General features: G+C 39.2%; 1 protein-coding gene across 2 annotated transcripts; it reads left to right on the top strand.

Moving 5' to 3' along the window:
- Positions 1 to 691: 691 nt before the first annotated feature.
- Positions 692 to 17,757, top strand: CHORDC1 (cysteine and histidine rich domain containing 1). Of its 2 annotated transcripts, XM_050913979.1 has the most exons (11): positions 692 to 800; positions 5,734 to 5,783; positions 7,839 to 7,895; positions 8,373 to 8,533; positions 9,121 to 9,221; positions 10,188 to 10,246; positions 11,320 to 11,390; positions 11,619 to 11,724; positions 13,429 to 13,548; positions 14,238 to 14,300; positions 14,820 to 17,757. In XM_050913979.1, exons 1-11 carry the CDS (start codon positions 737 to 739, stop codon positions 14,961 to 14,963), a joined length of 996 nt encoding a protein of 331 aa, XP_050769936.1. In that variant the 5' UTR covers positions 692 to 736; the 3' UTR covers positions 14,964 to 17,757. The 2 variants fall into 2 exon arrangements, with proteins under 2 accessions (XP_050769936.1, XP_050769942.1); XM_050913985.1 differs by lacking the exon at positions 7,839 to 7,895.
- Positions 17,758 to 25,192: the final 7,435 nt, after the last annotated feature.

Raw genomic sequence — 25,192 nt, 5'->3', positions numbered from 1 at the left:
TGAGCATTCCCCCCACCAGCCCAGCAACAGCACCGGTCACCGCCTGAGGTGCTCGCCGGCTCCTGATGATTCCAGACGGCAGAAGAGAACAGCCGTTCAACGGCGCTTCCACAGTCAGGCGAGCCGTGGCCAGCCTCCCTCACCGCCTCCCGGGCCCAGCCGCCGGACGGGGCCGTGAGGAGGCCGGCCCGGCGCGACAGGGCCCTGGGGACGGGGAGCACTGCTAGGGGCCAGCAGCAATCCACCTCCTTCTGCTGCGGCTGAAGAGCTTTCCAGGGATATTTTAGCCCGGCGCCAGCCTTGCCGTGGGCGGCGAGGCCACAGAATCGCCCGGGGACGGCGGCGCTCTCCCTCCTCAGCGCCATCCCTCCTCCACCCCGCACACACCCGCCGCACTGCGCATGCCCAGCGCGACACACTCGCTTCCCACCCGCCTCGCCGTGCGCATGCGCCCCGCGGCGTCCTGCCACCCGGCACCTTCCCCGCCTTCCTCCTCCTCCTCCTCCTCCTCCTCTCGTTCTGGCAACGGCGCCCGCGCAGCCGCGGCCGCCCGCTCTCCCCTTCCCCCGAAGCTTCGTGAAGATTCCGGAAGGCTCCGGCCGGCTCTTTCCGCTGAGGGAGCTGGCCCGCCCCCCGGCGCTGCCCGGCTTCCGGCTGCCGCCTCCCGCTGTGCCGGGCTCCGCTCTCCGCTCTCCCGGGCGGCGGGGCAGGAAGCGCCGCCGGTCGCTCCGTCGCCATGTCGTTGCTCTGCTACAACCGGGGCTGCGGCCAGCGCTTCGACCCCGAAACCAATACGGAGGGTGAGAGCGGCGGGGAAAGGCGGCGGAGGGGGAAGGGGGGCGCAGGGTGCCTTCCTCATTGCCACCCCCCGCCCCCGGCTTTCGGTTTGGGGGATGTGCGGGAGGGCCTCTCGGAGGGGTTACGAGGGGTCTGCAGGGGAGGTCTGAGGGGCGATCTGAGGCGCCCGGCGTGCCCGCCACGCTCTGTGTCCTCCCCGGTTGCTGGAGCCACGTCGCGGTGCGGAGCTGTCACACAGGCCTCTGGGGACGGTCAGCACTGAGGGGCAGGGAAAGCGCTGGCCTGCGAGTGTGTGTGTCTGTGGGGGTGTCCCTCCCGCCTTCCCCTGCCTGTTACTGCAAGGTGCTGGTCCAGGCTCGCTTCTCCCCGGGGAAACTCGTGTTTTCATGTGGTGCTTTCTGTCGCTTTAGGGGTGGAGGGGTGGTCCGGTGTGGTAAAGCGGTGCTGCAGGCTGCTCTGTTATGGGCTTCATGGCAGCTGGACAGCGAAACCTTCCCCGGGCTGGAACTTGTCCCTTTGATGCGGAAGTGCGGGGCTGGCGGTGAGCCTGGATCTAAGGTTCTTTCATTAACAATGAAGCTGCTCACAGCAGTATGAGGGAAAAGAGGCAATAAGAAGCAGTTCTGTACATTACTGTCATATGTTCTGAAGGTAGAAACTGGAGGCCTTGAGCAACAGACGTTTTTCTTTTGAGGGCCTCTGTGGGTGTTGCATACGTAGCAGTTATCAACTGGTTTTTTTTAATTGTAGTATGTGGACTTGCAGCAGGTAATTAAATGTATCTTTATGATGCGTGTATGTCTGCTTTGCCAAGTGCTGTAAGCTCTTGCAGTGCTTCCCCTATGTATACTGGGAATCCAGTACCTGGTGAAACATCTTTAAAGTGCTATCATTTTAGATTTCATAATTCCACAGAGGCTGCAAAAGGGTGATCTGAGTTTTCAGTAGGCTTGCACTCAATTGGTTTGTAAAGTAACTCTGTTGGCTGAATTCCTAGAATGGCCTCTTTGCATTAGCTTAATTTTTAGTGACCCACAAGATTAGAAGTAGGCTAACATGTTCTAGCATGTGCATATTCTGTGATTAAGAACCATGGCATAAAGTGTGTTTATTTTTCTGAGCTAAGTATTTCCAAAGAGAGGGGCAGCATTTTGAGTAAGACTCACTAATGTTAGTAACAGCAAAAGCAGGCACAGTTGTGGAATGCGTCCATTTAGTGATCTCTTCCACCACCATCCCCCACCCCCCTTTGCCCCAAAAGACAAAGCAGATAGGGGTTTTTATACTAAAAGTTCTCATTGAGGCTTCATGACCTGTCCTTGTTGTTAAAATAGTAGTCCATTACCATGTGTTCCTATGTTTGTGATCAAGTTGTAGTAGACTCGATCTGGTTGGCATGGCCCTGTGCCAGCTGTGTGGTGCTTGGATTGAGGAAAACAACTTCTTGAGATGAAGTTTGTTTCAGTAAGTGACTGGAACACTTACTGGAATTACTGTGTCCTAGACTAAGCAGTTCTAAAGGTAAACGTGGTTATTCACAGACCACTTCAGAAAACCAAGTTTGACATTTTCTGCGGAAGTAGAGTGATTATAACTTTCGGCATCCCTAAACTTCACCAGGGCCAATGGGATGATTACTATGTAGGCATCTAAATCCACGTTTAGCTGTGTATGGCTGTCAAGTTCAAATGTTTGTTTGTGTTTCAGAACTGTGTTTGAATTTACCTCTAAAATATTGTGGAGATTAAAGTTAGTACATGCGTTAAACAAACACCAAAATACTTGTCCCTTTAATAAGTTTTGCATTGACATAAACTAATAATTAAGCTTAGGTTAAATATATTATTAGGAAGTTTTCCTAAATGAAAATAGGTAGAAAATAAGGCCTTCTGGCCCCAAAGCAGTTTTGGATCTTTCAGGGTTTTTTTTCTACATTCAGCCTGCAGTATAGATATTATAGTGATGATTGATGTAAGAGGCCATTAATCTTCTCTTGAGAATCCGATGGCTGAAATAATATATGCATGTATTTTCTGTAGAAACTCTCATTGTTTCCAAAAAATGAGCAAGTGGCAACTGGCTGGCATGAAGGACTGTATGCCTCTTAGAGAGAGGCAGAAAAAACAGCCTGAGGGAAAGCATTAAAGGTATGTCTACACAGTTGTGACTGAGTGCACAGTTCTGAATTCATCCATGGCATGCCTGGCAAGGTACAAATTTCACATGCATTTTGGATATGTTAACTACTAGTTAATCCATACTGTTAAAGACTTGTACAGCATCTGGCATAGAAGGTAGAACTTAACTTCAAAAGTGGTATAGGTTTTTAATTTTTGTTTTTTAACCTGTGAATGACCGTATGAACATTTCTAATCCATTTCAAGGCCAGGTCAAATTTTGTCACTAAAACAGCGGTATGACGTAATACATGTACACTTTGGCATAGGTTTGACAGCAGTGCTGCTTAATGACAGTTGAAAAGATGGTGTGCAAAACCAGACTGAAATTGTATATGGTATATGTGTTTGTCTCGATTTCTTCATTGTACTGCAATGTTTTTTTGGTTTAGGGTATAATTTGGATCTTTCTTAATGCAATTTAATTTGGTCCATTGCCAGAACAGAAGCACATACTCGTTTGTGTTTCTTTATATCCTTTTTCCTTAGATCAGACTTCGTGATGTTGCACCTGCAGGATAAATGTGATCACAGAGCTGATGAAAACTTACTTTATGTATTTCTGAGATGGCGTGAGTGAGAGATGCAGTTACAAGAAATGATAGCTTGCTTTGAAAAACCTTACATTTTTCCTGGTTAAGGAAAGGTATTAACAGCAGTGGAGAGGTAACTTTTTGCAGTGAAAAATGTAGAATAGCAACCAAAGGCTGGAATCTGAACTCAAACAAATCAGAAATAGAACATGCTTTTAACTGCTCAGGTGACTATCAATGTATCCTAAATTCCCGTTTTTCCCCGTCTAGTCTGAGATGGGATACTTTTATGGATGTAAACTTCACCCGGCTAAGAGTTGTTGGACTCAGTAAGAGTGAAAACGAGTTGACGTTTTACTGTCCTCTGGTATACAGAATGGTCAGGCTGCTTAGTGGGTAAGTCCCACTGCCTCTGCTTGAGGCATTGCAGAGCTCCTTGTCTCAGCATCTTCTGTTGTGGAACATGCATGGCCCCCATGAGATAGCAGCAAAGTGGGCTGTCATTTGCTCCATGATGTACTTCCTGCAGAGAGGGCTTCAGGGAGCAAGGAAAAAGGATTGGCCTTGGCCAGATGGACAGACAGACGCTTGTCTGTGTCTGACTTGTGAGCTGGAGGATAGCCGCCCCTGAGTTAATTGATCATAAGATGGTTTTGGTCTCTAAAAATGTTGCACTGATTAACAGCACCTCTGTCATTTAAACCCACGTGCTTCTGAGGGATTAGAAATATTCATTTAAGTCTTCTGATTCAGAAATAATCTTTGCTGCAAACAGAGCTTAGTTTTACCACTATGATGCTTGTGATGACATACTTTTGGAAAACAATAACCTCTCTTTTTATTTTTGTTTGATTTAGCAGTGAAGTCCTGGGCTCTTTATACAAAATAACAACATTTTTTTAATTTTCCTGTGATATTTACCAGCATTAGCTTTTCATCCTGAAGCTGAAGGAATTGGTAGAAGTTCATGGATATGTTTGTAAGTCCTGCTGAAGGACTGATGTCCCAAAATATGTGCCTTTTGAGTTAAGGTGCGAACTGATGTCTGTCAGACTGTATTAGTGCCTTAGACTTAGGCATTGAATACAAAATTAAAGAAAATTATACTAAGCAAGATTTCTTAAAAATTTCTTAAAAATCTGCATATTTATAAAAAATGAAAATAACAAAGTTTGGGGGTTTTTTTGCCTATTTTATCAGTAATCTGCCTACAGATATTAAGTTATTTATCACATTTCTCTTTTGCTTCCTATTATATGCATTATGATATTTGTCACTTCTGTTTTATGGAGGCTTATAAAAATTGTTACTGTTTATGTCACTTAATTTTAGCTGTTTCTAACAACAACAAAAATTTTCCTTTAAAGGCTAAAAGATAGCTAGTGTTTCCCATCGCTCTTAGAGTCAGGTCATTAAAATATTATCCATGCAGTATATGCCAAAGAGAAGTTATATAATCAGAGCAATTATATTACACTTGAAAAAAATACATAAGTAAAAAAGGAACAGTTGCTACATAAAAAGCTGTAACGTTGATAAACATTTATGAATATAAACAGTTCCATTAATGGAAGTTGTGTTTCAGTGTAGTGTTTGTACAGAACCTATTAATAATTAATAGTATTGACATGTCTAAATTGTGTATGTGGAAGACTAGCCTTTGGGTTCAAGTCCTTAAGTGACCTAGGATACTACAAACATTGAAAAAAGAACTAGCTAATTATCATGGATAAAATAATGAACTCAAGATTTGTGTTAAGAAAATTTTTTAACAGAGTGCTTCTAGATAGAAAGCATTGATCAGGTGCAAATAGATGTATTTGATGCTGTAAACCAGTATTTTATGTCTCTCGGGTGGCCATAGGGCTACCTTTTTACTTCTGCTGAATTACCAGTAAGAACTGATTATTGGTGAAGGCAAGGGATGGTCCATAGAAAGTTTACTTGCTCCATATGAAAGTAGAAGTTTGTCTTAGATGCCTGCTTTCTGATTTGTGTTGTATAATACAGAAGAAGAAAAATCTTGATTATTGAGGTTTAATGTATGCACTCAGAAAGCTTGTTCTGTGGAGTCTGTATTTTCCTTCATAATTATGTGCACTTGGGGAAGTGGGACAGCTCATGGCACACATGAATTGCAAGTGTGAAATTTCTGTTGGGTTTGTGATCAGATGAATAAAGATTCTTGGTATGCCTGAATATTAATAATAGTAATTTTCTTCTAGATTCATGCACATATCATCCAGGTGTGCCAGTCTTTCATGATGCTCTCAAAGTAAGTATGCAACTATCGTTTTAAGTCTTTTTTTTTTTTCCATAATGTAAAACAGTATGCTTGTTTTCCTTTTTAATTCCAAATCTCTCAGTGTTGTAGAAACTGATATTCAGCCTATCAAGTTTGAGCAACCCCGTGAAATTAGAAAAGCACACTTAGTCAAACCTGAAGAAGAAATTAAAAACTCTACTCATGTGGTCTAAATGCCATGCAAGTCTGTATGACACATTTCCTATTGATTGACTTTAGGTGTCTCAACGGTTTAATTAGGTCCTCTGAATAGGACCTTTGGAGGCATTGAGAGGTGTCATACTCTTTCAGTTAATTAACCTGCTTGGAATTCAAACCAGCTGCTTGTGGTCTTATGTGGCTAGAGCACTAATGTGTATGTGACATTTGCCTACTGTAAAAAACAGTTGTGTTCTGTTAATCGGCCAAATGAGAATGTTGGTTAAGCTGGGACTGGTCACCCGTGCCTCTGATGCAGCTGTCCAGGATTCTTAGGCTACATCTTCAGTAGTGAATTAAATATACCTGTGACTGGTCTCCAGTGCTTAGGCCAACTGCATAGCCCATATTTGTTATATTAAACTGTTTTCCTACTTCAAGATCTACTGGATGCACCCGAAGTGCCTACAGGGAATTATTTGAGACACAACTGCCAAAACAGTACTGGAAGTCATTCTAACAATTTAATTGTGTATGATCAGAAATCTGGTGTCCAGACATGGAGCCTGGCACTATTTACTGTATTAATACAGATGTAGCCTAAGTGACCTTTCTTAGGCCACCAAACTGCTATTTAACCGAGCTTTGGGGCAAGCATTTTTTCTTGGTGTTTAGGAACCGCTTCTACTGGCAGTGCCTCTCATCCCTGTCCCGTACTGTGGGGTCTTTTGGGTTCATGGAAGCTTGTGCCTATGTGCTGGGTAGCGTGTTTTCTGTGAGCTATTGCTCATATTGCAGTACATGACTCCGGAATCAGCCATCATGTGCCACTGGCAAATTGGGACAGATACTGTTAGATCAAATATGATACAGTTACTTAGACTATGGCAGTTTGTTTTGTACAAAATTACAGTTGTACTCATAACACAGTACATAAAACTTCTACCTAATTATAAAGACAGAAATTATACAGTTACCTCAAAAGCTTGTGTTTACTCCCTCTTTCTCTTACATACGCATCATTTTTAAAAAAAGTACTACTTTCCCCCTGTTCTTATCCTATCTCTTGGCCTAATTAAAAATTTATCATAATCTTGTATGAGCAGTTTTCTTCCTCCTCTGAATTCTAGGTAATCTAAGTGGGCAGGGTGAACCTTTTGTCTCCTTGACTGTGGAGATAGTTAATATTTTGAGAATATTTTAGAACCACCTACCTAAAACCCATTGTGTCACACCGCTTAAGCTCTCAAAGCAATGGTGCATTTATTAGTCAAACTGTTGCCTTTAATAAGGTTCTTCAAGTTCTAAGATACATTATTCACATTGGCAGGATAATTTTCTCTAAAATTGGATTGCTGCTTTATATAATAAAAAGTGCTCTTGATTGATGTAGTTGGATAGGTGGCTATGCAATGTAGATATCCAACTTTGTGGTGGGAAGTAAGCAGTTGAAAGACTTGACTAATGCTCAAGGAAAGCAAAAATCCTCATCATTTTAGGAAGGGGGCCTGTACATTCTGCCACAGGTGAGCCTAGTCTCGGGTATAGTATTTGTTTTGCTTACGCGTTACTTTATGAGATAAAGGAACATTTCTGTTTTCTGTCGTACACAGTTGGCACCTAGCTTGTCATGGAAATATTGCCTCATGTTTACCGAACTTTCTGATTAAGGCAGCATGAGTGAACTAGAAATGGCAGCTGTAACAGGTTTCTCTGGCTTTTAAAAATGCAGATGGTGATAACATTGTCCAAAGAAGGGAAGAAAACAATCTCTAATCATGATGTGCTGCATCTTGTAAAGGAATATAATTAGTCTTTTGCTTTTTATAAGCTGTTGCCAAGTAAGGTAGTCATGCTTGGTTTGTTTTTATTCCAAAATGTTTGTAGGGTTGGTCATGTTGTAAGAGAAGAACAACAGACTTTTCTGACTTCTTGAGCATTGTGGTATGTACTCATGATTATTTACCATTTTTATACTTGTCAGATGACAGTGATAAATATTAAATGGTACATGTGCTTACGTGTTTAAAATTTGCGTACTTTTGTTAAAACTGTCTTAAATCTTGCATGCACTATTTTTCTTGATATAATGTTGAAATCGAGTCTCATTTTCAAGCCGTAATGGTTATAATTAGTTCTATCAAAACCTATTTAGATGCTTGTTAACAATGAAGGAAGGTCAATATTTTTTGTTACTTTACTTGGTTACAGAACATATGCATTTTTCTTTAACATATGTCCAAATGAAGATGTTTTCCACTTCAGTTGTAGGATTTCCTTTGCAGCCAATGTTTAGAGTGGGCTAAAGGAGAAGATGGGGCTGAAGAAATAAATCAAGAAAACTTGTTGCAGTTTTTGATAATTTTTAATTGTGCACACAAACTACACTGCATATATATAAACATATGCTTTCCACAATAGGGCTGTACAAAGGGTCTCCATAACAGTGAGAAACCTCCTGAGCCTGTTAAACCAGAAGTCAAAACTACCTCTGAACGAAAGGAGCTAGCTGAACTGAAACCCAAATTTCAAGAACACATAATTCAGGCACCAAAACCATTGGAAACAATTAAAAGGCCAAGGTACAGTATATGAAACTAAGTTTTACCAAATTTGTGGTCAGTTGGCCAAGTTAAAGCTTGTTCGGTTCTCAGTGTTACACATTTCATATAGTGTAAAAATTCCCAAATTAACTTAAAAAGAGCTTGTGTTTGGTAGCAGTGATGATGTTATCTTAAGCTTCAAAATGAGATAGAAGAATTCTGGTTAGGACAAGGTAGTACTGGATCTCTCAGCATTTAGCTTCACAGGAAACAAAAATTGCAGTCTAAAGCCTCATAGCTTAGAATGCCACTAGCAGTTGTGTTTAGCATTGTAAACAGTCATAAAAAATAATTTTAGGGTGCCTGTATTTAGATTCCTTAATCTCTCTGATTTATTTTTATTGTTGTAGAGTATTTAGGATTTCCTGTTGAAAGCCAAGACTGCCTTCTAAATTTCTAGTCTGTTTTTCCATAAACAGTAAGAATTGGCATTTACAAATCTAGTTTGTTGTTGTAAGGGAGGTTGGAAAGGAAGAGCCTTATAGCAGGATTAAAAGTTACTACTTTGTTGTCTTTTGTAAATTATTTTTCATGAAGCTGACACGAATACGTGGACTTTTTTTTAGCCCAGATGAGCCAATGACAAATTTGCAGCTGAAAGTGTCAGCTTCCTTGAAGCAAGCACTAGATAAACTGAAACTGTCATCAGAAAATGAAGAGAAAAAAGGTAAGGGGGTTAGGTAGGTTAAGTAGGTCTATGATGCTAATTGTCACACAGATAAATGAAATGCTATTTTTTGTTGCTATTTCTGAAGTGATTATTTCATGTGATTATGTTCTTGTTCTTAATAATCTGGGAAATACCTTCCAGTCTAGGGAATGATAATCAAAGTTTAAATGTGGACAGTGTGGAGACTTGGGTGTTAGGAGCAGTATGTTGCCATTAAAATTATTTGAACTGCCTGTTTTGTAAGATTTCCTGGTTAGAGTGGACATGATGAGAACATCCATTTCTAAATATATGACTGAACGAGTTCCCAAGAAATGAACTCTACTCCTATGTTACTGCAAACATGATGTCATATAAAGCCTTTCATAAACTGGTGAAATTCCTCTGAAGACTAGTTGGTTTTCCCTCGTCTGTTTTTCCTCTTTTTTTGTTCCCACAGTTTATTTGGAATTTGGTTCCAGAACTACACTGCTCCTTAAGAAACACTTTCTAATTTCAACCTACATTTGTGGTTATTTTATACTCTTTTGTTCTTGTGCCAAAACTGTCATTTAGCCCTTCTTTCTACTTGGTATCCAAATTCTTTCCATGTGTGTATTTATAGACAGCAGTTGGAGCCTTTTACATTGTTAGTTTTACAAAACCAGACAAGATGAGTGATTGGTCTCTTCCCCTATGATTGTAATAGTCCTCTTCATCAATTCTTTTTTGCCCTACTTAAAGCAGTGTAAAGGTATAGAACCTACAATCTGATGCATAGGCAATACAGCTTTTGGAATGTTTGCATAATTTCTGTTTCTTTGTACCTTTCTGGCAGACTTCAGTGCCAGGCAGAAAAGAGACAGCTTGAGAGGTTTTTTCCCTAATCTAGTCCTTAGCTCATTTTAATTCTTAATAAAAGCAAAATATCTAGTACATTATACAATTCAGTTGCTATTTTCTATAATATGATTCTGTTCACAGAGGAAGACAGTGATGAAATCAAGATCGGGACGGCATGTAAAAATGCAGGCTGTTCAAAAGTAAGTGGTTCAGTTCTACTCTTAAACCCAACTGCTAAACTATTAAGTGCACAGTTTTGTTTTCCTTTTTTGGGTGTTTTTTCATGTGCTATAAATTGATTTGGAAACGGCACGAAGTCCATCAGGCTTAACAAATGCACATTTGATAACACACTTTAGTATGGACAAATGTGGGCTGTTTTGTACTGTGCATGCAGTAAGTCTAAGATTACTTGTTTTTAAGCCTGTCCTGAACATCGAATTAGTAAGCTTGCCAAACCCATGATACTGACATGTTTCAACTTAAAATGTTAAATATAATATTGGTGAGAGGTGGCTTACTGATAACACTTGAATTGCTCTTGATAATCTCTGTATAGGTCAGAAGCATCTGCAGATCTTAACAGTTAATGCTTCCTGCCAGAAAAATCCACAAAGAAAATGTTTTAACGCTTCTAACACCAAAATTAGTCTTTATATTACATAGTCATTTAAACTGAAAGTTTTTTGCACTGACAACCTTGTGTTTTACAGAACGGGACAGTAAAATTTAAATAGATATTTCACTGGACATCTGACAGATTTTGCATTTTCTACTGAAACTCTGGTGGGAGGAGAACTTACAGCAGTCGCTTGTTTGTGTTAGGAAGAACTGATCTGATATTCAGTGTCAGCGTTGTATATTTTTAATTTACTTCCTTTTGAGAATCCATGTGTTTTATGAATGATAAATTTAATTTATTTTCCAGTTAAGTACTTGTTTTCTCTGAATATTCAGAGTCTTTTTAAAGGTAGATATCTGAGGATCTAAAGTGACCTTTATGAGCATAGATGATGTCACCATTGATGTATGCCATTGAACTAATACAAAGTTTAGGTTATTAGAAAGCGTGCCAGGGAACCTTCTGTGAATGAAGGTTGAATGGTTACTTTGAAAAGCTAGGGCAAGCCATTAGATCTAGATTATTTACTCAAAAGCTTTGTAGTACTTTCTTCAATGTTTCTGTTGTGGGTTGTGTTTTGTTTTGTTTTTTTTTTTTCCTTTGGTCCACATCCTGTAGCAGTAATACACTTTAAATGCTTTGTTTTACTAGACGTACGAAGGACCACACAGCACAGAAGAAATATGTATATACCATTCTGGTGTACCTATATTCCATGAAGGGTTAGTATTCAGTTAACTTTAATTTTTTTAATTAGTCTATTATGTGTTCCTGCTTTCTTTGTAGATGTTGCCTTGTTTTCATTCTGTATTTCTTCTTCAGTCAAAAATGGCAACGCTTGATGAGGATATACTAAATTAACAGTAATATTGCATAAAAGAAAGATCTTAAGTATTCACAGTAAATAGTGTCCTAAATGTTGTTTGCTAATTACTTTGCGAACTTTCAAGGATGAAGTATTGGAGCTGTTGTAAAAGAAAAACGTCTGACTTCAATACATTTTTAGCTCAAGAAGGCTGCACAACAGGAACACATGTATGGACTAAAAAGGATGTGGTAAGTAGCGTTAACGTTGCATTCTGTAGCTGGCCATTCTGAATTTTGAATACTGAAATGTAGTTAGTAGCTTGATTGAATTATTACTGTAGTTGAGCTGTTACAGATCACTACCTCTGAAATAATATGGAGGATATTATGCACAGCATGACAACAGAGAAATGGAGTTTGAAGTAATCTGTGGTAGAAGTATACTTGTAATAGAGTACAACCTTTCTTTTTAGTGATACATATAGTATCACTATTTTATAGTAAAAGTGGTTTTGGCAAATTCAGAAAAAAAAATAGCAGTCTTTTCTCCTTTGTTAGTTAAATTCTATAGTATTCCATATAGAATATATGCCATATCTGTTGCTTTAAAATAAGATTATTAGAAGTCTTTCCTCTCCCAAAGACCATGGAGAGAGCAGCTGTACATGTTCTGTAGTAAAATAACTGTACTTCCCGTTTCATTCAGCGTAGTTGAGTTGTTTAGGTAGGGATGGCAAGGCAGATAAGGTCGATGAGGTTCCATGGGTGGGGCTGGGAATGGAAGGGTCTCTTTCTGTCTAATTTGGATTCTGCTTACATGTCTGAATGTTTTTCTGGTCTGAATCTAATTGAGTGTTTTGGTTTGGCTACCAGTATAACAAATACAGAGAGAGCATCTGTTTAGCTTGTAGGTTTTTCATTGCAATGTTGGGAACAAACTGCAGAATTACAAGGTGAAAAATATTTCCATTCAAGGTTTAAAAAGATTCTTAGAGAATGTTATAGAACATAATAATGGAACTGAACACTTACTTCAAAAACATTAGCTGGTCACATGTTGGATGCAGGTGAACACAAAATTCTTGTTATGAATATATTGTCTATTGCCGAGGCAAAATGGGTTTGATACTGCAAACATCAGTAATATTTAACAGAAGAAAATAAGTGTAAAAAAAGTGTAGTTCTGTTACCTCATTCTACAACAATTACTTGACAAGTCCTTTACTTCCTTTAAGTCATGGAATTGCTGCTTGCTTTGAAGATTTATGTTTCAAATACAGAAAGGAGTGATTAGAAAAAAAAAAAGCTGAAGTTGTGAGCCTAAAGCAGGAGAGTATTCTTGTAAAGAATTTACCCAGATGTTAAGAAACTATGCGTATATTAAATGTGTGTATATTGAGATTATGGGCTTCTAGCTAACAGGGGCTTTTTTACTTTACCTTTTGGTTGTTATTTTGGGTTTTTTCACCATTTATTTTTCCTGTATCAGAGAACAGAGGGTAATATTCAAGAATTTTTTACAGTAATATGGAAGTTTCTTGGCGTCATGGCTTTCTTTTTCTTTGTTCAGTTCCTTTCTGCAACCTGCTGGGTAACTGTAGTCTTGGAAAGGAAGTTAATCCAACAAGTAACATTTTTTGTTGGTTGGTTGGTTGGTTGGGGATTTCTAGGGTTTTTTTCCTATCACAATGTCCCGGTTTCTTACTGTAGGCTCTGTCATAAGCATTGGTTTTCTCGCTTCTAATGTTTGTCAGGTACCAATAGCTGAAATATTTAGTAAAAAGAGATGTAAGTGGAGTCTTGCAATCTCCTGTGAACATGAAATATAGTCCTTTATTAGCTATGCTTATTGGCTATTAAAATAGTCCTGGGCTTTTATCCTGATTAATCCTGATTAAAATACTCCTGAATGCCATTTTAAGTCTTTTTTTCTGTACCTTTTTCCTTATATAGGGTAAGAAAGTAGTTCCATGCAGGCATGATTGGCACCAGACTGGAGGAGAAGTGACTATTTCTGTATATGCTAAAAACTCCGTTCCTGATCTGAGCTACGTAGAAGCAAATAGCACAATGGTGAGTAGCTACCTTAAGATGTAATTCTTTTTTTCAATTCTTACAGCGGCTTGAAGTTAGGAAAATCTGGCTTCTGCTTTATTTACAAGGCAGAGGTAGCATAATAATCTTTTTTGAGTAATGGCTTTTTCTTGGCATTTGTGTTTGTTCAGGTATGTATAGTGTGTGGGGGGGGTTTCCCTTCTATTTGGACATCTGTACTTTAATGTTTTGGGGTTTTTTTAAAAGCTGCAATATAATATGTCAAAAAAAAAAATCTTTAATTTGACTTCTGCAATTAAAACCCGAGTGTGATGGATTTGCATCACCATATGTGTAAATAATTATATATTAATAATTTAGTTGTATGTGGCTTAATGTAATTTAATATTGTTCTTCATGGTATGCAGTTTCACAGCTACTGATATTAATCAAGTGTTAAAATGCTTCTCTGATTTCTTAATCACGCATTTGGAGAAAATGATACAGCTTCCAGGATGTGGCCTGGAAGTGTATATATGGCCCTACTGACTACGATACTGTATCAGAATTTATTAGAATAGATTTTCACTTCTGTGTCTGAGGGACAATTTGATCCCTTTGCTCATTGTAGGATCTGAGTCCTAATGTGATGTATTTTGCTTAAACATACTTGAGGTGTCAAATGTTTTATTAGCCTGACAAAATTTTCTGTTGTTTTTCCTGTTAAGTTAAATATCCATATTGTATTTGAAGGAGAAAAGGAATTTCATCGCAGTGTGAAATTATGGGGAGTAAGTATAAGAATAATTTTTCTATTTAAAAAAAAAAACCAAAACACAACAGAAGACAAACCCTCAGCTTCCTCTCTTTCAAAACAGTTTGTTTTTCCTCATTACTCTGCTTATTGAAAGAAATTCAGTTGCATGTCATTCAGTAATTACGTTCAAATGTGAATCTAATGCCCCAAGTGATCAGGTGTGACATCATAGTTGACACTGCTTTGAGCAGAAGGTGACCTCCTGAGGTCCTTTCTGATCCCAACACCATGATAGTGATGTTACAGAAAACCCTTGACACTATGTAGTTGTATGCTTATGTACATGTTAGACCAATGTATATGTTATATATGCATAGGCATATGTTCATAGCTTGGGAATGGGAGAGGGATGACTTTTCTAGATAACAGAGGGAACTCCATCTGCCTAAACATCTGCTGAAATTTAGTGATAAGGTACTCTTCCTAACTTAATTCCCAGATATCTAGCAGTCTGTTTCTTAAATTGAAGTGTGAAATACGTTTTCTGTTCTAGGTAATCGATGTAAAGAGGAGTTATGTGAACATGACGGCTACAAAGATTGAGCTTACTATGAGAAAAGCAGAGCCCCTATTATGGGCAAGTCTGGAATTACCGGTATCCAACGCACAACAAAAAGAAGAGAATTCAGATCAATAATGATTCCAAGAGTCAAGTTATTTCCCATTGTGAAGTGGTGACTTGCTACTGTAATCAAATATTTAACTTTTATATAGATTTTTTTTTTTTATGCTAGATCATATGTTCCATTCTACAAAGAAATTTAACGCACAGTAAATGGGGGTGTAAACTTGAAGGGTAATAGCTATTTCTGCTCTTGCTCCCATGAGTATATTTATTCTAGTTGGAGTGTCTCCATGAGGATTTAGAGTAAAAGAGCTATTGCCCTTTGCTTACAACCTTACCTACCATGCACTGACTGTCCAAATAGATGTGTTCTCAGTCCACTGTGTGTGCTAATCTTGCAAGTGTTCGGTTTAGACTGGATCTACTGGGTAGCACATGTTAAATTCAGCACTGTTCATTATGAAGCATACAGTAATACAGACACAAAAATCTGAGTTTATGAAGTGATTAGCATGCAATTCTACATCTAGAATAAACAGGTACATAAACACAAATATGAAAGAACACTTGTAGACTTGCATTTTTGTCTTCTGAAACTAAGGTTTGTTTCAATACCTGTTGGCTGTGGAGGGATGGAATAAACGGTATTTTGCTAAGGATTTCAGTATTTGCTGACTCTTTTTGCTGTCTTTCATGTATAAAGCAGGAGATCAGCTTAAAATAAGAACAAAGTTAGCAAGAGGGGATTTCTTTTTTTTTAACTCCTGTACCTTTGATATTTGAATTGTTAAATATGAAAGTGAATGGACAGTGAAACGGCTGAATAACTTAGCATCTCAGCTGTGGAGAATATACAAACAGCAGACTATTATAAAATTACCAAGGTGCTGTATATATTTGACAGTCTTTAGAATGTATATTCTGTCCTATTCTACAACATTCAAAATTACAAATCTTTTTTCAGAGTAGATGGATATGTGTAGTAGGAGAAGCCAGTACACACTGTAGGTGTCTCAGGAAAATTATTTCCATGTAGATACGCATTGCTCTTGTTTCTGAGGATGGTAATCCGAGAACTAAATTTAGCTACAGGACAAATCTTAGGAGAAACAAACAACAAGCTTTAAAATGTCTGTCTCAAATCATAATTGTACCTTTGAATTAAAATATTTTAAAACTGTTATTTCTTTTGAATAGCATAAGCAACGCACTGTAATTAGAAATCAAGACTTTATTTTTGTTTTCAGTTCTCCATCAGTAAAGATTTGTGGCTGAAAACAGGATAGTTTTAGAGATGAGACTTTTATCCAAGCAGTAACACATGCAGTAACGTTGCTTTCTCTTTCTGCTTGAAATAGTTTCTTAATTTTGGGTTGAAGCTGAAAGAACAACAATGTTTTCGTATATAAGTCATGCAAAATGTACACCATTATTTATTGTGCCAAAACTTATATATGTAAACAAGCAGTCCTGTGGACTGTTGAAATGTGTGGATGTTCATCTACCTACCTTGGCAGACCTGGAGTAATGCCAAGAGAAACACAGAGCGTAGTAAAGGCATTCTGAAGTTAAATACGGGTTTCTAAGAATCTTACTGTTTTCCACCAGGTATAATTTGACTTGAGCTCACAGTTCTGTCTCTAGCAGTACTTGAAATCCTACTTCATGCTTAAAGTAGTAGGAACTACATTACCAAAGAAACTATCCCCAGACACCAAGAAAGTAACACCAGTGCTGTATACATGAAATTTGTTTTGGTGCTTCTTTACCTTCATTTCAAGATCCTGTTTCCTCATTGACTTGGAGGAAGTGTGGTTGCTTACTCCCTTGGGCCCATCCTAAAAATTCCAGCTCTAAGGTCTGCCTGAAAGATTCTATTAACCTCTAATAATGCCGCCTTTTTTTTTTTTTTTTTAATTTTAAATTTAAATTAAGGTTTTGAAAACATCAGGTGCTGTGAAGTCATAGGGTACAAGCTTACAAAAATATATGCCTGCAAATGGTCCTCTCAAATCTGAACAGTTGTTCCCTGATGTGTTCTGAACCAACAAATGGAGCTCTTGTTAGTATAATACTGAGAACAATCACTTCAGTGGATGAAAAATTCTAGATAGCTGTAGCTGCTAGCGTGCCATATGTGGTTTTGTATGCAGAGCTGAACTTGGACAGCAAAATGAGCAGCGCTTAAATGCCAGGATAAAGTTCTGATTTAACAAGCAAGTTCAAACGTGTGTCTATCCATATGGATATATAAATACCCTAAATATCTTATGTTTTCCACATTTTTTAACATATTTTCAATTTATTTGCATCCTCACATGCAGTAGGTTTACATCATTTAAAATCCATTTTAAAGAACTACGAGGGAAGTGGAATTTCTTGGGAAAACAGAATTTCAGTTTTTAAGCAAATCGTATTCTCCCTTAGTATACTAAACGCTAAATGGAGATAAATGTGGATGAATGGGCCTTCTGCTCTTAATGCCGCAGGCTTTGGGACCCCGTAACTCTTTGTTATACTCTTTCAAACTACGTTCTGCTGGTAGCTGAGTCAACTTGGCCATGTGTAGAAGAAAGCTCCTGTAAACATGGTCCTCAGTTTTGCTTTTGCTTTTTATTCATTCCTCCTGCTCTTTTCCTGTTGTTCATAATTTCAGCACAAAATTAAAGATACTTCAGGAGTTCCATAATGACTTTCCCCATCAGTGGCAATAAAACCACTTTTAAAATTCACCTGTTTAAAGTAAGCAATCAAACAAACAAACAAAACCCCAGCTTTGATCGGGCAAGAATGTATAGGTTTTACAAATAATAGCCTAGTTTTCTATGGCCTGTGATGTTTTTCAAAATAAAAGGATAAACTTTCAGATGGTATAGACTGCCATAAGTCTCTTGTTTAACTGCATTAATTCTTAGCAGCTTTTTATAGCCATATGTCTGCATCCATCATCGAGCCGCAAAAGCTGCGTAGCTTACTGAATTTGAGTGTTTTGAGCAGTTGCTGAGAACAGGCTGCAACACACCGATGTTTGATCCTGGTATTTCATGAAATGGCATCTCGACGTGGGTAGTGGTAGCTGACACTTCAATGGAATATTGGTTTGGCTGTAACTTTTATTAGTACATGTGGAGAGAAGGTGAAACCAACTGTAGCGTACCAGACTAATTGCAATACTTGCTCAAAAGCAAGAGTTGAAAACTAAGCTAAGTGATTTTTGATCACATAGGCTTTCACCAGTCTAATAATAGTGAAACTAAATTGCAAACAAGTATGTACTGGAATACTTGCTGTTAAATTTACCCTTTTTCCGTGTTTTCAGAAATTGTGCTGTATTTAACAAGTTGGATAACTTGATACAGTCTAGCTATATTTTTATAATTAATGTGTCTTTAAAAGCTGTAGTGTGTTTCAGTATGGGTTTACATGTTACACATGTAGACAGCGTATTATATGTCTCAGAACTGACTGTCCAGGTGCATATAAAACTTTTCCTTCACAATCCTTTTTTAATACGAAAAATTGCGCAAGTACACAAGTTTGTGACAGAAATCTTAATCTTTTCCCTCATGTATAAGCCCATTTTCCTACCTAGCATTACATACTGTATCTGTAACAACATTTCTTGGAGGAGTTGGAGTTTATTTTTAATGCTAATATACTGTTAAGCACTGGGCGGTTCAGCTACTCTGACTCTTACATTTTACCTGGCACTGATGTAACTTGACAAAAAAATCTTCCATTGGATGATCTTCTGGAACATGTACATTATCAAGTCACCATTTCAGTAGTTTAGGGATTAGTTTTACTAGGAATTTTGCCTTGAAGAAAAATCTACTTATTCTATGTAACAATGCATTTTTTGCTTGTATTCTTTAAACATGGCATGAGTATTGGTTATATACTGTACCTGTTAATCATTGGTCTTTCCCAATTGCTACTAAAATTTTTTTATCTCCGTTCAGGAACGAGATCCTTTTTAAAGTAATGAGTTATGTGTCTGGAACACTGTTTTAAGATGGTAATAATTTTGTCATTATAAGAGTCTTGAATTACAGTTGAAGGGGGGAGATGTCTTTTTGCATGGTTGTTTGATTCTGCACATTCATAAAACATATGCAGAAATTAATCTCATGTCTTCATGCTCTAGTTTTTTTCTAAATGTATTCAATAAAATTCTTATTACATGCTGGTTGCATTTGGGGGTATTTTGACTACTTCTGTTATGGGAGACTTGCAGCATGGTTGTCGAAATAAAATGGAAGTGGGCATTTTCCACAGGTCAGTCTATATATGAGGGAAACTGTGTGGCAAAGGGTTTTTTCCTCGCACCTTGGTTTCTTTCTTTGCCTGTTGCTTTCTAACACAGCAGCCCAGTCAAGGTCCGTAAGTTTTGCGGCAATTTGAGTAAGTGTGGCTGCTCAGATGGGGGCCTGTCTCCTTCACAGAAATTGTTCTGTCCAAGGATTTTGAGCTGTCACAAACTTATTGGAATGGGAATAATTCCCAATACAATGTTTGGGCTGTTTCTAAGAATGCTGAAGATATAGCTCTGCTGCTTTTTTTCTAGTTTCTTGGAAAAAGGAAGAAGATACCTGTCAAAACCTCTGGCATCCCCACAATGGGGAGAAAAAGGATTCACTTCTTGGGGCCTGAAATTTCCTGTGGTAATAAAAATTCTGTGTTTTCTCCAAGTTTGGGTAGGTGTTTTAACCAAAGATAACCAAGATACTGTCACAGACATTATTAACTAATCCACAGTTACTGTGCCAAGTGATTGTTAGCCAAGCAAATTCAGTTTCTCTGAGTTTGTCTGCAAAAGGAAGGGTAGGTGTTAGGGAGATAGGATGTTAGCAGTAAGGAGGGTGGGCGGGCAAAGAGTACGGTCCTTAAGACTTCTCTGTAGGCAGCACAGATTTCAACCTGTGTTCATAAAGGAAACATTTTTTTGTTCAACTTCTGAACGTTTTGTTTTCCTGACACAATGTTGGCATGAACAGGACTGAAGAGCACTGTCAACTGTGCGTTTGTAGTCAGTCCTGTGAGCCTAAAAGGAAAGGTCTGTAGGAACAGGTACCTGTCGTCTGGAGGTATGTGAACTGCATCAGTGTGTTTTTCTTTAGCTTAATTGATCAACATATATGATGACTGATTCTGGCTATCCAGAAAGCGTGCAGCTGTTTTTGCAGCTGCTGTGCTTCTGTGTGAGAAGGAAGCATCCTCGTGAATAAAATGGTTTTGTTACCTACTGGAAACGAGTATTTGAAAAATTAGTTCCTTGTTAAATATTAATAAAAGCTGCATTGCAACAAAAGTCATTCAAAGCTAGCTGGAGGCAGAGCTGTTACCTTACAACCATCTGTGAAATATTTTTAGTCCAGGAACCTTGTTCTCTGAAATGTGTTTTAGATTTATGATAAACACTGATACTGCAATATTAGTGCTGAATTCAATGCTTGGGAGAAAACTAACCTAATGTGCTTCTAGCCTAATGTGCTTAACCTAATTTGTTCTTTCTTTATGGAAAATCAGACGCGTGTATAAGAGGCAGAGTTGTGCGCTTCTAGACCCCAAGGGACTTAATTTTTTTTTTAAGGGAACGCCTTGTAATCAAGTTATATTGTTGTATACATAAACATTAACCCAAACTTTAAACGTTCTGCCTTCGTCTGTGAAAGCAGTTAGCATTTGGAGTGTCTACTCGTGAACAAAACCTACAACAAAGGCATTCAGTTCAGAATTACTCTTTAATTGCAGCTCTGCAAATCGGAAGCCTGTCAGCACTTCTGTTACGAAATTTTTACTTCAATGGATTTGTAACTTCAATGGGATGCTTATGCTTTCCAAGAGCAGTTAACAGTTGTAAAGACTGTAAAGCTGGTAAAATGAATGGAGAAAATTAAAATGTCGTTGAAAATAAATTTTTAAGAGAAAGATTTTCACGTGTTTATAGAAAAATGAAATAGTTCATAGAAAACATGCTGAGACTGAAAGTTAATACAAATCAACAACTCAACTGTGAATAAGCCAAAGCACTGAAACTTTTCAAATCACAGTGTTTTATAATTTTTTCCTATATCTTTATAAAAGTTCACATTGTTGCGATGTGCTGTGTGAGCACAGTGGCATTGTTCAGCATTTCTTCTTTTGCTGTTATTTCTCCTCAACAATATTTTACTTTAGAATGCAGACAATTAGGTTTATTGCATTTATTATTGAACCATTATATTGATGCACATTGCCTGAAGACTGCAGTGTGGTTGGGACTTGTGCAATGAAAAGCGGCCAAAAACTTCAACGTGGTTCAGTGGCAGCACCAAAATGTTGAGCGCACAATTCTTAAGCTAAAGCATGTGTCTTTTTCATGAGTTTTTGCATTTCAGAGTTTTATTTTGTAATGCACATACGTTTTATCTTAAACTGTCCCATAGGGGTACTTAAGCAAACATAACTTTTCAAGGGTATATAGCAATCTGCAGTGTTGTACGTGCTCATTTTCCCTCCGTACATTGTAGGTGTTCTTCACTGAAATTGTAGGTATCGTTGTCTGCAGAACGAGCAGTAGCCGTGAGAGAGCTGATAGATTTTCCCAGAGCTTCTCCATATTCTGGTAATTATGTTTTAGCACAAAACGGAGTATAATACTGCCTGAGAGGCAAGTGCTGAGTCCTGCATTTACACTCTGAATCCTATATAAATATCTAGTCCTCAGGCAGGTTATCATTTATCAGACTGCAGATGACAAGAATGATTGATATTTGTAAAACCGAAGTCCAGTCAGGCTGAATTAAGTCAGCTGGGATGGCTTCGAAAATGTAGAAAGAAAAGCTAGGTCCATTTCATCCATTTCTCAGATTTGCCAGGACTAGATACTAAGTATGTATGCAACTGTATATAAGTAGCTGTCCTTAACGATTGTTCTTTCAAAAACTTGGGATCTCTCCCAAGTAGTCCCTGAGTGCCGATCTCTGCTGACAGCTCGATAAATACAGCATTGCCACGGCTAGTAGCAGGGCACAAGCTTTGTTCCAGCTCTGCAGGGTCTCAGGACGTGCCAGGCTTGCGTTGTCTGAACTGTTCTTCGTCTGCCTGGACCTTTGTTTTAGTTTGTTTGGCTGCTACAAGTTTCCCCATGACCGGGTGGCTATTGCCTTATTTGTTTTACCTTTGTTTCTGCTTTTGTGGTTGTACGGTATAACCATATTTTTTATGTAGATACTGGTAACAAGCAGTTTTTCTGTGTAGAACAACATGATTCTAGCATCATGTTGCAGAGGAATACAAGCCTGATACAAGCAGGGGCCTTGAAAACTGGGGCGTGGGATGTGGTGTAGAGAACCATGGGCATGGGACGATTAGAGAAGGGGCACAGGATGATACTGGACACCCCAGGAAGATAAACAGCTCATAATTATTGTAACTGCTTTGTTATTGAAGGGTTTGTCTGTAATAGTATTCTTTGTTTTTTCTTTTCCTGTAATAAATAGAGTCTAAACGTTCTTTGATCACGCAGTTAAGTTTTCAAGTATACTAACAATGAACTTGTCTTTACTTATAAAGTGTGTTTCTTTCTGCCCGTAATAGGCAGGATGTTTGTGTGTGTCTCCTCTGCCGCGGCAATGGGCGACGCTACCCAAGTGCCCAAACTTCTGCAAGGCTAGGTGCCAGGATAATTCTGCTGAGCTGCCGGCTGAAGATGGTGTTCTAGTGCAGGCAGGAGGTGCCGGGGCATGCAGGCTCGGGTGGAAAGAGTATGGAAGCATGGCTGGGGAGACGGAGGGAGCTGAGGAAGCGAAAGCAGTGCTTCAGGAGGGGTGTGTTGGTTCCAGGAGGATCTGAAGGGACGAGTGATCTCAGAGGGAGATAAATCTTTGAGTGCTCGGCATTTGCAGCTGACCAGGTTTCCCCAGCCTGACATCCTACTGCTCATGGGTTACGTAAGTGTGTGTTGTCACAACAGTCGCTGTGTCCAGCAACTGTGGCTTGAGTTTCCTTCTAAAAATACAGCCAAGTTTGGAGGTAATGTGGATGGCGGCATCAGGAATGCATCAGCAGCTTACTGTCAGCGAGCTAGCAAAGCACATCTGGGGAAGGTGCCATGTAAACATAGCAAGTCTATTCTTATCTGATACCCTCTTGTGAAATGCTTTTCCCACTACCGCCTCTCCTGTTCTTTCCCTTTATGGAAGGTTGTAACGTGTTTGCAGTTTACTTGAACCAAGTCCAGCCCCTCCTGCATGAGGTGCCTAACAAACCAGTCGTCCTCCTCCATTCTTTGAGCTCCCGAAGCTCATACAGAAAATGAATGTGCCTTACAGGTTGGGTTGAAAAATAGCTCGTAGATTTTCTTGGATGAGGAAGGAGATGTTTAACGGTGTAGGATCCATCAGGACAAACACCGTGTTGACACTGACAGGAGCTGCCTTGACTTCACAGATTGTAACTGGCACGAGCAAGTACAGAAGCAATCCATGGGACAGACAGCTCCTAAACCATTTAGGCTTTCTAAGTTCCTCCTGCTGCCACTGATTACCAGAAGTAACTGCTGAATTTGACCAAGAGCTCAAATCTAATACACCACAGGCTTGCAGCTAAACTACAGGGTTAAACGGGTAGCCACTCTTGCTTTACTGGAGCTACTTTCAGTCTCAGTGGTGTAATAGAAACTGTCATTTGCCTTAAAAAAGGCTGCTCACTGAATTCAGCTCCTCCTGGTTTCTCTAGGGGCAATTTCTGTGTAGCAGGTGTTGCTCGGTGAGGAACACAGCGCTTTGGTTCGGCTCGGAAGAGAACAGCGTAGCTGAAGCAAGATTTCTGTATTTCATTGAACTAGTGTTGTCTTCTCTGCTTTGCCATAGGGAAGCCCATGATGTTCACCATCATTCAGCTCTTTTAATGGCACTCTTAACTGTATGCTAAAATCCCATGAATAAAAATAGAGGAATCTAGAGTAACAGAGAAAAAACGGGCCACGCTGAGTATATCCTGTTCCTACCAGCTGCAGAGAGGAGGTCCCCAGCTGCTTTTGACGCTGTGTCGCCTGGAGATTCCAGCTCTGCCTCCTTGAGGGTTTCTACAGCATTGCCTGGGAGGTACAGAAAGTCCTCGGTGACTTTCAGTATCTTCCAGAATCTCATCCTGCTGCTGTTTTCCTTAGGGATAATGTGGGGTCACTGCAGTAGCTCTGCTCTGCAGATGCTGCACAGCACCTCTTACCCTCTGAATGACACCACCGGCGGATAAACTATTTCTGCTTTTAAGCAATTTTGTTTTTTTAAAAAGACCTGTGATTGACATATTTAATCATTATCTTGGTTTAAAGAGGAGAACAAGCAAGCTTTTAAAGACACATTTATTAATTTTCATGGGTTTCAATCAAGTGCACACGAATAGCGGACCACCAGCAGCGCTTAAGGGGCTGTCTATTCAGTGGAAAGCACTACAGTGAGAGAGTGCGAAGTTCTGTCTTTCCCCATAATCTCTCCATGACCAATGCTTAAAGCAAGGAATGAAGCAGGTATGTTTCAATCCCTTCATGCATACATATGCTTTAATTCCCAAGTGCTTTAGGGCCTTCTGAATGAAAAGTTGCATCTGGATCACTAGGTATGAGAACTCCTTGCATGCGTCTGATCCTTTTTTAACCCATTTCACCTTTCACAAGCTCCTGTAGCAATGAGCTCCAGCATATAGTCACGTGTAGTGTGAGTAATCGCTTTGGTTTAAACCTGCTGCCTGATATTTTATTAGGCAGCATGGACAGGAACGGTAATAGTTCCTCCACACAAGGAAAGGATTTCAGGTCACTGAGGGCTGCTGGGCAGGTGTTCAGGTCCTCTTCTGTTGCAAAATACTATGCAGTCCATAGAGTTCACGTTCTCTTGGCCCTTATGAAGATGCAGAAATTATCTTATAGGTTATCTATAGAAGAAGGACAGAATAATAGAAATCGGGTCTGTGGAAATGTCAGCATACAGCAGCAGGACTGATTGTCACCATCTGCTTCATGTGCTGATCGGCTGCTTTAGGACCTTTCTCTTGCAGTGTCTTTTCCTTAATAGACACACTGAGTTACACAGTGTGTTTTATTTTTATCGCTGTTGTAAAAGAATGTAATTTTAGATCAGCTGAAGCAATTTAAAAGTTTGACCTGGACTTGACGAATTGCTTTGGCTGAACCAAAAAATCGGACAAATCCAAATGCCCTGTTCTGACACCTGAACTGTATAGTTACTGAGAAGATTTATGAAACTTCTTCAGCTGGTGTACGCGTACTTCAGGCATCAGGACACTAGGACAGGGAA

Source organism: Gymnogyps californianus, chromosome 1 (assembly GCF_018139145.2).
Source record: "Gymnogyps californianus isolate 813 chromosome 1, ASM1813914v2, whole genome shotgun sequence".
NCBI lineage: Eukaryota > Metazoa > Chordata > Aves > Accipitriformes > Cathartidae > Gymnogyps > Gymnogyps californianus.
This window is presented reverse-complemented; position numbering and strand designations above follow the sequence as displayed.